Raw genomic sequence first — 13,901 nt, 5'->3', positions numbered from 1 at the left:
AGGGAGAAGCAGACTCCATGCAGGGAGCCCAATGCAGGACTTGATCCCAGGTCTCCGGGATCATACCCTAGGCTGAAGGCAGTGCTAAACCGCTGGGCCACCAGGGCTGCCCAACCTTCCATTCATAATTACGACTATTAATATTTTAGCATATTTGCTTCTGATCTTTTTGAATACATAAGTGCCCTTGTAAAATTATATCAATAATGTATGACAATATCATTAGAGGAAACTTTACAATAGTTACACAAAAGGATAATGAGCTACCATGCATGTTGGTGTCCTCCCTATTTCTGGAAGAATTTTAGCAGAGACTTAATAGCCAGCTTATAAGAATTGTTGCAAAAGTTCAGCTAGGTAAAAAACAAAAGTTTAGCCAGATAAGTCTTTTATTTTCCTTTCAGCTCTATGATTCTATAAATCCAGAATTTGTTGTCAGTTTTTTATAAATGTAATTAATTCTATATATTACAGGAGGCTTTAAAAACAGGAAAAGAACCCCCGGCTATTTGGAAAGTACAAAAAGCTTTATTACAGAAGTTTGTTCCTGAAATTCGAGATGGACAAAGAGAATTTGCTGCTACCAATAGTGTAAGTAAAATCTTTACATTAGTCTTCCTTTCTTTTTCTTTCTTTCTTTCTTTCTTTTCTTTTTTTTTTTTTCCCAAAATAATGATCCTGGGGAAAATACAGAATCATTTAAATGTAATTTATGTTTCTAATATAAAATAGCATAATATTTGATATATGATACTCATCTGATTTTGTTACAAGCAGTATATAAATACCAGCTTCTTAAAATTAAGACACTTTCTACTAGTTTTTTGTTTTGTTTTGTTTTGTTTTAAAGAATTGTTATTAGCCTATGAAAAGTTCATATGGGCTTAGAGGTTATATTATATTGATCATTCTGTCAAACATTTTGATTTACCAAAAAACTTATAAATGATTATAAATAAAACTTATAAATGATTCTTTTGTACTTATATAGTTACTTAATAGCATTGAGTAAGTAAGCATTTGGTGATTAGCTGAATAAGATTGCTTCTATGTGTGGGCTTGCAGTTAAGAAGCCTGAGGTCATTTTTATTGAGGGTAAAAAGTAGCCTGGCCAGAGTTGCATTTGAAAAACCTAAAGGATGCAATGTGTAATAGTCAAGCCAACAAATATTTTATGTATAGAATGTATAAGTATATAATTCAGAGTGTTTCCTTCCTTAGTACCTTGGGTATTTTGGAGATGCAAAGAGTAAATACAAAAAGATATATGTAAAGTTCATTGAAAACACAAACAAAAAGGAATATGTCAGAGTGTGTTCCAAAAAGCCGAGAAGTAAGCCTTCACAAACTATCAGGTATTTACTTTTGTGTGTAATACATTTAAATAGCATTTATTGGAAGACTTGTTTTTGGCAATGTGATTTTTTTTTTAAGCTTATTTTTTTTTTTTAGTAATCCCTATACCCAATGTGAGGGTCAAACCCATGACCCCAGATCAGGAGTCATACATTCCTCCTTCTGAACCAGCCAGGTATGCAGGCAATGTTTTATATAAAGAATGAGATCAGGGCAGCCCGGGTGGCTCAGCAGTTTAGCGCCACCTTCAGCCCAGGGCGTGATCCTGGAGACCCAGGATCGAGTCCCATGTTGGCCTCCCTGCATGGAGCCTGCTTCTTCCTCTGCCTGTGTCTCTGCCTCTCTCTCTCTCTCTCTCTCTCTCTCTCTCTCTGTCTCTCATGAATAAATAAATTGAATCTTAAAAAAAAAAAAAGAATGAGATCAATTGAAGAGCCTGATTATTTTTCATATATATAAGTCTGAAAATTCATGCCTTTAATAAGTGATTCCTTTTGAAGTAATGAGATAGGAGCTATAAATTACAGCCCATGACTGTCTGTGGTGGGATGGATACTCTTTTCTTTCCCAGAGTCCTTTTGGTGTCACCCTAATATAGTTGGTGGGGAGGGATGGATGAGTTTATTTATTTATGATAGACACACGGAGAGAGAGAGAGAGAGGCAGAGACATAGGCAGAGGGAGAAGCAGGCTTCATGCCGGGAGCCCGATGTGGCACTCGATCCTGGGACTCCAGGATCGCGCCCTGGGCCAAAGGCAGGCACCAAACCGCTGAGCCACCCAGGGATCCCGAAACATCAAATTTTTAAATGATATAAATTTTGAGAAAAAATTATAAGACCTCTATTACTAAGCAGGTGTACAATAGAATTATCATATTAATTAATGTAATTCTGGATTGTCTGGAACACAAACCTGGAAGACAACTGACCTAGTCACAATCCTGTGATCTGTATGGGGAAAGAGGTATGACCCTAGATATTCTCAGCCTAGTGCTAGCAAGGTCTAGTTTGGTTAAGATTCCAACTTACCAGAAGCAGTGCACCTTTTTTTCTTATGAGGAAATCTTATCCACTCATATCTCCAGAACTAACACAGCAAATCTTGAGGGGCTCTAGGACAGACAGTTTGGTCTCCACGTCAGAACCTGGTTCCAGGGGATCCCTGGGTGGCGCAGCGGTTTGGTGCCTGCCTTTGGCCCAGGGCGCGGTCCTGGAGACCCGGGATCGAATCCCACATCGGGCTCCCGGTGCATGGAGCCTGCTTCTCCCTCTGCCTGTGTCTCTGCCTCTCTCTCTCTCACTGTGTGCCTATCATAAATAAAAAAAAAAAAAAAGAACCTGGTTCCACCAGAGCCTATGAGGGTTTCAGATGGTCAGAGCTAGATGTGGCTCTCAAGAATATATTATGCATTATTTCCCAAAGCCTTTGATCACTGGTTGTACAGCCTCATCTGCAGGAAAATGAGTTCATAAAGGGGGAGAAGGAGTGAGAAGAGAGAAATAGAGATTGGATTAATAGTCCTTTAATAACTGAATATTGAATGTCAGTGGTTAGAGTGTATATGAAGAGTATTTGGGAGAGGACTTATCATTGAAGATATATAAGACTTGGACTTTATTTTTGAGGCATTGGTGATGTAATTAAATACACTTTTCTTCACTACTGGTACTCGTTTTTGGTCTAATTTATTTTAATTTGACAAGATTTCAGTGTGTTAATGAGGTTGTTTGTAACATTGCAGAACTGTTCAGGCTAAGCCAAGTAGTAGCAGTAAAACTTCTGATCCTCCAGCACCAAAAACTACAACAACAAAAGCCCCTTCCGTGAAACCCAAAGTTAAACAGCTGAAAGTAAAGGCTGAGCCACCACCAAAGAAACGGAAGAAATGGAAAGAAGAGTTTTCATCCTCCCAATCTGACTCCTCTCCTGAGATCCATTCTAGTAGTAGTGATGATGAGGGTAAGTTCTCCATGAAATGACTACCTTGATAACTTTGGATTATCTACATGAACAGAGAGAAGCAACGATGCTCACAATTCAAAATTGTTTTATTTTTCAGGGAATTTACCAATCTAGTTATGTTCTGCCTAGGCTTTTATAAAAATAAATTCAAAAAATAAATACATAAATAACAAACACAAAGTCACATTCCCTGACCACTAATAGAAAGCACAGTTTGCCCACACATAGTCTTGTAAAACAGAAAAAGCAGTGAACTCAAAGAAGACAGTTGGGAGTTCTTTTTTTTTTTCCTTGAAGATTTATTTATTTATTTATGATAGACATAGAGAGAGAGGCAGAGACAACACAGGATGAGGGAGAAGCAGGCTCCATGCTCGGAGCCCGACGCGGGACTCGATCCCAGGACTCCAGGACAGCGCCCTGGGCCAAAGGCAGGCGCCAAACCGCTGAGCCACCCAGGGACCCCTGACAGATGGGAGTTCTAATCATAGTAATGCCAGTTAGCTCACCTCTTTGGGTAGGATGGGGGATTAGATCAGATGACTTTTAGTAAGAATCCTGTTGGGGACACCTGAGTGGCTCAGCGGTTGAGCCCTTGGAGTCCCGGGATTGAGTTCCCTGTATGGAGCCTGCTTCTCTCTCTGCCTATGTCCCTGTCTCTCTCTCTCTCTCTCTCTCTCTCTCTCTCTGTCTCTCATGAATAAATATATACCATTTTAAAAACAGAAAGAATCCTGTTGTTCTAAACTTCCAAGTCCATGTTTATGCTAGAAAAAAAGAGTAAAATGAGCCTAGGAAGCAGTAACTCTAAAACTAGTTAATAATATACTGTATACTTCTGTATATATGGAATATGCTTATTAATTATAATATATCACATGCTGCTGTGTATCTGCCATTAGCCAACCAGCTGTCCTTGACTATGTAGGCACACTAGGAACACTTCTCTGTGCCTTGGTTTTCTTTTCTTTTTTTTAAGATTTTATTTATTTATTTGTGAGAAACACAGAGAGGCAGAGATAAAAGCAGGCTCCATGCGGGGAAGCCTGATATGGGACTCAATCCCTGAACCCTGGGATCATGACGTGAGCCAAGGCAGACGCTCCACCACTGAGCCACCCAGGTGCCCCTGTTTTCTCTTATAAAATGAAAAGTTTGAAATATACCAGCAGTTATCAAACTTTTTGACCTCAGAACACTTTTTTATTACTCTTAAAATTGTTGAAGACACAAAGAGCATTTTTGTAGGCTGGATGTAGATATAGATGTAGATGTAGATATAGACGTATTTACTTTATTAGAAACTAAACCTGAGATAGTTGTGAAACATAAGAATACACCCACCTACAATCCATTAGCCATCAGGCGTGTTGTGTAATACATGCAAGAAACAACATCAAACAGTTCAATCTAGGGCAAAGGTTTGTAAACTGCGGCCAGTGAGCCAAACCTGATCAGCAGTGGCAGCCTATTCTTATAAATAAGGTTTTAACTGGAACACGGATTCATTTACATATTTTCAAATAGTTGCTGTTCTACCACAGTGGCAGATTTTTGAGTCATTGCGACGTCGTTGCGACAGAGAGCATATGGCCATTAAAGCCTAGAGCATAAAGTTAAAGGAAGACCGAAAAAGATGAAAGGATGATGGACGGCCATGTGTGCCAAGTTAAAGCTAAAAGCCTGGGGGCACCTGGGTGGCTCAGGTAGTCTGCCTTGCGCTCAGGTTATGATTTCAGGGTCCTAGGATTGAGCTCCACAGTGTCTCTATGTCTCTCATGAATAAATAAATAAAATCTTTATAAATAAATAAATCTTTTTATTTTTTAAGATTTTATTTATTCAATCATGACAGACAGAGGCAGAGACACAGGCAGAGGGAGAAGCAGGCTCCATGCAGGGAGCTTGACATGGGACCCAATACCAGGTCTCCAGGATGACACCCCAAGCCAAAGGCAGCACTAAACCTCTGAGCCACTGGGGCTGCCCTGTTTTTATTTTTATTTTTTTTATTTTTTTTTTTTTAATTTTTATTTATTTATGATAGTCACAGAGAGAGAGAGAGGCAGAGACAGAGGCAGAGGGAGAAGCAGGCTCCATGCACCAGGAGCCCGACGTGGGATTCGATCCCGGGTCTCCAGGATCGCGCCCTGGGCCAAAGGCAGGCGCCAAACCGCTGCGCCACCCAGGGATCCCGCTGCCCTGTTTTTAAAAGCTACTTAGAAAGTATGCAAATCAAAATTTATAGAGAAATTAGTGCTTTGAGTATGTGTGGAAGGCAATATAAATAATCTCTGCAGTTAGCATTCCTGCCTACTGCTTAGAATGGAGTAGTTTGGATTCTGAATTTGCACACAATTATACCGCTTCTTCAAACGACGTTCGATAAAATTTTTCTTTATTGTTATTTTGAGTTGCCACTAGGTGTCACTAGTAGGTAAGCATTTTTAGTTCTTAAAAAGTCAAATATTAATAAACATAGATTTATAGGCTGGTGGTTTTCAAAATTATTTTAAGAGACTTCTTTATAATCTTCAGATTTATTGAGAATTCCAAAACACTTGTGTTTTTGTGGGCTTTACCTATTGATATTTACCGAATATCAATTAAAATAAATTTTTAAAAATATTTATTGAAAATAAACCCATTACATGTTAGTATTTCTTAAACAATAATTGTATTTTCGTAAATTCACAGTAGTTAGAAGAGTAGCATTTTCATATTTGCTTCTACATGTATTATTTCAGCTAAAATATAAAAGGAAACCCAGCCTTGGGGCGCCTGGGTGGCTCAGTCAGTTAAGTGTCTGATCCCTGGGGGTTCTGGGATCCAGCCCCGTGGCAGGCTCCCTGCGCAGTGGGGGGTCTGCTGCTTTCTCTGTGTCCCCTCCCCCCTCCCATGCTTTCTCATTCTCTCTCTCAAATAAATAAAGTGGTTTGTTTTTTGTTTTGTTTTTTTTTTAAAGAAAGAAGAAAACCCAGCCTTAGATAGATTTGTAGTTGGGAAAGGGAAGAATATTTTAATTTTCAAACAATTATGGATATTTTTATTTGATAGTAAGTTTTTTATTTTATAAACTTGACAAGTGGTAGTTTCTTCATCTTTTCATGCTTGTTACGTTAAAACCTATTGGTTTGTTTTATCCCTTGAATGTGTCTTTAATTCATGAATGATTTTATAACATTATCCATTAGTCATGTGAAAATATCTGTTAGCTCATTCATGTACATATTTGATTTTGCTTTTTTCCACATTTAAAGCAATTGTGGTAAAATATATAGAACATAAAATTTGCTGTTAACAATTTTTGAGTTAGAATTCAGTATTATAGAATTATATTCACACTGTTGTGCAACTATCACAACTATTGATTTGCAAAACATTTGCATCATACCAAACAGAAACTTTGTAACCATTAAGCAATAATTCCCCATTCTCTTTCCCCCAGTTGCTTGTAATCTCAACGCTACTGTTTCCATGATTTTGCCTACTCTAAATATCTCATATAAATGTGCCTGTCTTATTTCACTTAACATGATGTTTTCAAGGTTCATTCATGTTACAGCATGTTTTCACATTTATTGCTTTTTATGGCTGAATGCTATTCCATTATAAGTATATCCATTGTATGTTCACTTTATCTTTTCATCTATTGATGGACACGAATTGATTCCACCTTTTGGCTATTGTAAATAATGCTGCAATGAACACCAATGAACATTGCCATACAAATATCTGCCTGCATCCTTTTTTCAGTTCTTTGGGTATATACCTAGGAGTAGAATTGCCAAGTCATGATAATTATATGTTTAGCTTTTTGAGGCTCTACCAAACTATTTTCTACAGTGGTTGCACCATTTTACATTCCCACCAGCAATGCATGGGGTTCCAATTTCTTCACATCTTCACCAACACCTGTTATTTTTTGGTTTTGGTGTGTTATTCTTTATTGTAGCCATCCTAATGGGTATAAAGTGGTATCTCATTGAAGTTTTGATTTGTATTTTCCTAACAAATAATGATGTTGAACATCTTTTCAAGTGCTTATTGGCCATTTCCTTATCTTCTTTGGAGAAATGTCTATTCAAATCTTTTGCCCATTTTTAATTGAATCATTTTTCCTTTTGTTCTTGGGAGTTCTTTATATGAACTAGATATTAAACCCTTATCAGATACATGATTTGGAAATATTTTATTCTGTTCTGTAGGTTGATATTTCACTTTTGATAATGTCCATTGATGGCACAAAAAGTTGAAATTCTTTTTTTAGTATTTTATTTATTCATGAGAGACACACAGAGAGAGGCAGAGATGTAGGCAGAGGGATAAGCAGGCTCGTTGCAAGGAGCCCGATGTGTGACTCAATCCCAGACCCTGGGATCATACCCTGAGCCAAAGGCAGACACTCAACCACTGAGCCATCAGGCGTCCCAAAAATTTGAAATTCTAATGAAGCCAAATTTATCTATTTTTTTCTTCTATTGCTTAGATTTTTTTTTTTAAGATTTTATTTATTCAGAGAGAGAGAGAGAGAGAGGCAGAGTCATAGGCAGAGGGAGAAGCAGGCTCCATGCAGGGAGACTGACATGGAACTCAATCCCGGGTCTCCAGGATCACATCCCGGGCTGCAGGCGGCTCTAAACCGCTATGCCACCAGGGCTGCCCTATCGCTTAGATTTTTGGTGTTATATTTAGAATTCATTGCCAAATACAAGGTCATGAAGATTTACCCCTATAGTTTCTTCTAAGAGTTTCATGATTTTATTTTATTTTTTAAGATTTTATTTATTCATGAGAGACACAGAGAGAGAGAGGCAGAGACATAGGGAGAGGGAGAAGCAGGCTCCATCCAGGGAGCCCAATGCAGGACTCGATCCCCGGTCTCCAGGTTCAGGCCCTGGGCTGAAGGCAGCGCTAAACTGCTGAGCCACCCAGGCTGCCCAAGTTTCATGATTTTAGCTCTTACATTTAGGTCATACATTTTTACAGTATCAAAAAATAACACTTATTAATGCTATGACCGATTTCATCAGTGAACTCCTTAAGTTTTGGGATGTTGTCAGGCTTATAGTGGTTGATACATGTTTTTCTAAATTCTAATTTTCATTTGAAACCTCAAATTTATCATTGACAGCAAATGCTGTCAGTTGTTTTCATGAATGACAGGTTTACTTCCATTAATTTTTTTAAGAATACCAAGTCTGCATAGGCATAGTGTGTGTGTCAATCATACTTTTAAATGAAAATGATGTCCCATGGGGAGAAAAGTAACTAGTTCATCAATTCAAAAAATTGCATGGATGTTCTTTTTAGAGATAACCATCATACCTTCATAATAGAAGTGCTTTATGTATATCTCTCATCACACAGAATATTAAGACATTTACTCAGTAGTAAAGATTTAATAGTTAACAATTTTTACTGCTTTATCAAACAATTCTTTTTTGTTTTTAACTTTTTGATTTTTTTAAGTAACCACTACCCGACATGGAGCTCAAACTCAAAGCCTCAACCTCAAAAGTTGCCTGTTCCACCAAATGAGCCAGCCAGGTGTCCCAAGGACTATCCTTAAGTGAAACTGACTTTTTTTTCCCCCTTAAAATACGTGGCAGTAAGATGGCAAAGTATATGACTACTAGTATGATTTGGTTTCATGGCCTTGATTGATGCTAAGGTACCAGCAATTTTACCCATCATTTTTATAAAGGTGAACAGAGTAAAAAAGATACATAACATTTAATACTTTTATGAAAATAATTTTGAAATCAGTAAAGGATCTTAGGGAAACCCCAAAAGATCCTTGGACCATACTTTAAGAACTGCTATTAAAGACTATGATAGGGGGCAGCCTGGGTGGCTCCACAGTTTGGCGCCTGCCTTTGGCCCAGGGCGTGATCCTGGAGTCCTGGGATCGAGTCCCACGTCGGGCTCCTTGTGTGGAGCCTGCTTCTCCCTCTGCCTGTGTCTCTGTGTCTCTCTGTGTGTCTCTCATGAATAAATAAATAAATAAGTCTTTTAAAAAAAAATAATAAAGACTATGATAATAGTTTGTTAATAAAAAATGCAACCAAGCAAATTTTAAAGATGTAATTGGCTTTTATTTGATTCATGGATCAGTCGCATCCCATCTAGCAGGTGGAGGGGAATTCCAAAGGGCTACAGAGAAGAAAAGGTTTTTAAAGGTAGAGAGAGTGGAAAAAAATAAATTATTAGCAAAGTATTCCGTTGTTTTAAGCAAGGTCACCCTCCTAAGATGGATTGAAATGGGTCTATCAATAAATTTCCTACTGCTGACCAGGAAATTCCCATGTTGACTGGTTAAAGGTCACATTTCTGGGGGCTTAGAACTATAGTTAGGTTAGGTATTTAAATCTTGACTTACTTATAAAAAAAAAAAAATTTTTACTGAGTTAGGGCCTTAGCCTTAGTGATACCATTTTGGACCTGTGGTTCTTTCTTCCTTTTTTTTTTTTTTTTTTTTGACAAGTTATGTATTTGAATGAAAAAAAGTAAAAATTGAGACTTTTCTAATCTTGTTTTTGCCATTGAATTTGAGTGAAATTTTCTGTTTATGGGTTGTTTTATATTTTCTTAAAATCTTGCATAAGCCTTGGCTCTAGGCCAGAATTTTACATAATTTAAGTGCAGAAGTAAAAAAGAGATAGCTATATATTTACTTAGATATTTTATGATTTCTTAGATTTAGGGAAATCATCAGTTTTTGAGTCACACAGCCTGGTGGCAGATATTTGTGGTGGCGCCGGGAAGAAACAGGTTCTATGGGGCTGACATTTGCAAATGCTGAGCTGGTATTGGGCATCAGAGTTACCTGGGAAATATAATATTTAAGCTTTATTATTACTGTTCCCACCCCCTATGCACCAAAAGATCTGTTTTAATAAGTCCAGCAATCTGGGTTCTTTCTTTTGTTTTGTTTTGTTTTACAAAGCTCTCTAGGGCAGCCCCAGTAGCGCAGCGGTTTAGCACCACCTGCAGCCCAGGGCGTGATCCTGGAGACCCGGGATCGAATCCCACATCGGGCTCCCTGTATGTAGCCTGCTTCTCCCTCTGCCTGTGTCTCTGCCTCTCTCTCTCTCTCTCTCTCTCTCTCTCTCTGTGTCTCTATGAATGAGTAAATAAAATCTTAAAAAAAAAATTAAAAAGCTCTCTAGTGATTGTGATGTACAAACCAACTTTGAGAATCTCTAACCTGGGGTGTTTTTAAAAACCGAATGGGCAAAACTTGAATTTGAAGAAATTCTATGTACAACCATTTATCTGCTTATAGGCTCTTGTTATAAACAAAAGTTTTTAAAAGTTACGAGAAAGGATATTTATGTTTTCTTTTTACTCTCCCAGAATTTGATCCTCCAGCTCCCTTTGTCACTCGTTTTTTGAACACAAGAGCGATGAAGGAAACCTTTAAGAGCTACATGGAATTGCTTGTTAGCATTGCTTTGGACCCTGACACGATGCAAGCCTTAGAGAAGAGCAATGGTACAGTCCACTAAGTAGTACTTTCTTGGTAGTACTTTATGGATCTTCTTGATTCTTGTTCGTTGGTTACATGGTTAATATATGAGTTTTGTGATATCTGTACATTGTCAATTCACAAATTCATGCTTTGATTCTATAAAGTAGTCCTGTCATTTCATGAATTGTCTATACTTGAAAAACTCTATATTGAATGTATTTTTATTGATTTCTACTCTTGGAAAAATTCTGTAACTACCCACAAGTCTTCACTAAATTACATGCAAGGTCCAGATGTCAGTATATTCTGCTTTCTAGTAATTGGAAAGATGAACCAGATAATAATGGTATAAAGATTAAAATCATACATTTGTGTCTAGTAAAAGATACATTACATAATTATTTTCTAATCAACTAATAGTAAAATAATTAATGTATTGTTATTAATATTAACAAAATTAATATTATTCCTTTATACTCTTCCTTTAGTAACTTTTTCTTACAGTAAAATAGATGAAATTAATGTATGAAATAACCTGGTGATTCATGTATTTAGTGTTGCTCACTAATGTTTACCCCTCAGCTATTATGGCATTCACCAAGGACACCTAAAATAAAGGAATAAAAGGATTAATGAGCAGTTTCCATTACCCTTCTATCAATGAATTGTATGCATGTATGAACAAAAGATAGTAACAAAGAAAAATCACTAACAATACACTTCAACAGTAGTGCCTCATAGTACATATTTTATTTCTACATACTTGGATATACATTATTCTGTTTTAATCCCAAAACAATTCAGAAAGCCATTTTGTAGATGAAGACCCTGAGGCTCATAGAAGATAAGTGACTTGCATAAGAGCCTACAATTTACAAGTAGCCGAGAAAGGATTCAAATCCAAGGTCTAATTTCTGGTGCATCCTATTTTTGACCATATAATCAGAGACTGTAATCTGTAAGTCAGTCTTATTTTTTTAAAAGATTTTATTTATTTATTCATGAGAGACACAGAGAGAGAGAGGCAGAGACACAGGCAGAGGGAGAAGCAGGCTCCTCGCAGGGAGCCTGACGTGGGACTCGATCCCAGTTCTCCAGGATCACACCCTGGGCTGAAGGCGGCGCTAAACTGCTGAGCCACCCGGGCTGCTCATGATTATTGTTTAGATGATAAAGAGGTCTAGAGAAATTAGGCATTTTGCTCACTGGTCATTAGCTGTCATCAATCTAGTGGCAGAGAGGGTTAAAACCCAGGACTTCTGATTCTGTCATCCTACTATGCTGTTGCTTTCTTATGTGGCTATTGGCAGACCTATTTTTCAAGTTAGCTTTTGTTCAGAAAGCTGTGTCCAATATCTTAAAAGTAATATTTGTATACACCAATGAATTTAATGTCTTAACTTTGAGGAAAGTTGGATTTTTAACAAGTTTTTGTGTTGGCAGTTTATCCTGTTACAATAAATTTTTATCTTGTTTTAGATGAGCTACTTTTGCCTCATATGAAAAAAATTGATAGCATGCTGAATGATAACCGAAAGAGACTTCTTTTGAATCTTCATTTGGATCAGTCATTCAAGGTATTTCCTTCGGATGATTTATTAGCAGACTTGTTGGCATTCATAGTCTTAAGTGTAATAGGCAGGAGATTTATGTAAGTCATTCTCAGTTTTATAAAATTTTTTCACCCACTGAAAATTTGATTTTTATTCATTATGAGTCTGCTTGTCTTTTTAGTTTATTAAGCCCATCCTTAGTGTTAGTCATTTACTTTTCTCTGCTTAAATTTATTTTTAAGGCTTCTATATTCATCTAGAAAGCTTCTACATAATAATTTCCAAATGCTTTCAAAAGTACTTCCTTTAAACTACCAAATTCCAATCTTGTTTTTCTTCTAAACCTTTTCAAATTTTTGCATTTCATCTATAATTAGAATTGGCCTTTCCTTATCAAAACTCCTTTTTCATGCCCGATTTCCTCAGTTTCTGAGGAAAAACTGATCTTAACATAATGGTAGATATATATAGTTATATCTGTTAATGTATCTTGGAACTCTAAATTGGTTTTGGTGTTACCAGAAATACAGAACAACAAAAAGCTAATCTACACACAAAAAAACTTATCATAGAAGCTACTTCATAATCCAGAAATTTCTAGCTTTTCTTATTGAAAGTATAACATAAAACATTTAGAATCATTTGATCATGTTTCCTTTGGAAGAAGTTGTTTATATATTTGTATGGCTTTTTTATTTTTATAAAGAGACTTTATTTTTATGGCAGTCTTAAGTTCACAGCAAAATTGAGGACAAAGTACAGAGAGTGCCCATCTTACCACATAGGAACAACCTCCCCCATTATCAGCATGTCCCAACAGAGTGGTACATTTGTCATAATTGACGAACCTACATTGACACATCCTTCTAACCAGTTCTCAGTCTGCTGGCTCACTCATGATGGTATACATCCTGTCAGTTTGGAGAAAAGTATAATGAAATGTTACCTACTATGAAAGTGTCACACAGAGTAGTTTCACTGCCCTGAAAATCCTCCATACTCTATGCAGCCTTCCCTCCTTCTCCACCTAACCTCTGGCAACCACTGATCTTTTTACTCTGTAGTTTTACCTTTCCCAGAATGTCCTATAGTTGAAAACTATCCCATATGTAGCCTTTGCAGATTGGCTTCGTTCACATACTAATAAGAATTTAATGTTCTGTTCACCTAGCAGACTCTCATCAATAGAGCCTATGACTCTTGATCTAAGGGTCGTGAGTTCAAGCCCCACATTGGGCATAGAACTTACTTTAAAAAACAAAAAATCAAGATCTACAAAATAACTTGTTTATAAAAGAAAGAATTTTTTTCTGCCATGTCTCTTTATGGCTTGATAGTTCTTTTCTTTTTACCGGGGAATAATACTCTGTTCTCGGAATATATCACATTTTATCTACTTATGTACTGAAGGACATCCTGGTCACTTCCTGATCCTGGCAATTATCAATAAAGCTACTATATAAACATTTGTGTGCAGGTTTTTGTGTGGATGTAAGTTTTCAATTCATATGGGTGATTTGTATAGCTTTTTCACATGCTTGTTTTATCTGAAC

At 36.9% G+C, this 13,901-nt stretch overlaps 1 protein-coding gene across 6 annotated transcripts in view; it reads left to right on the top strand.

The window, feature by feature from the left end:
- The window catches only part of QSER1 (glutamine and serine rich 1), a 74,541-nt gene that overhangs the window by 51,869 nt on the left and 8,771 nt on the right, over positions 1 to 13,901 (top strand). For all 6 annotated transcript variants that reach the window (XM_049096318.1, XM_025452405.3, XM_049096320.1 and 3 more), the window contains 5 exons: positions 475 to 591; positions 1,222 to 1,355; positions 3,101 to 3,318; positions 10,681 to 10,818; positions 12,275 to 12,372. In XM_049096318.1, the coding sequence (XP_048952275.1) occupies positions 475 to 591; positions 1,222 to 1,355; positions 3,101 to 3,318; positions 10,681 to 10,818; positions 12,275 to 12,372 (705 nt within the window). The remainder of the gene's footprint in view (positions 1 to 474; positions 592 to 1,221; positions 1,356 to 3,100; positions 3,319 to 10,680; positions 10,819 to 12,274; positions 12,373 to 13,901) is intronic.

This window comes from Canis lupus, chromosome 18 (assembly GCF_003254725.2).
Source record: "Canis lupus dingo isolate Sandy chromosome 18, ASM325472v2, whole genome shotgun sequence".
Taxonomy (NCBI): domain Eukaryota; kingdom Metazoa; phylum Chordata; class Mammalia; order Carnivora; family Canidae; genus Canis; species Canis lupus.
Note: the sequence above shows the minus strand (reverse complement) of the source record. Positions and strands in the feature narration are given on the sequence as shown.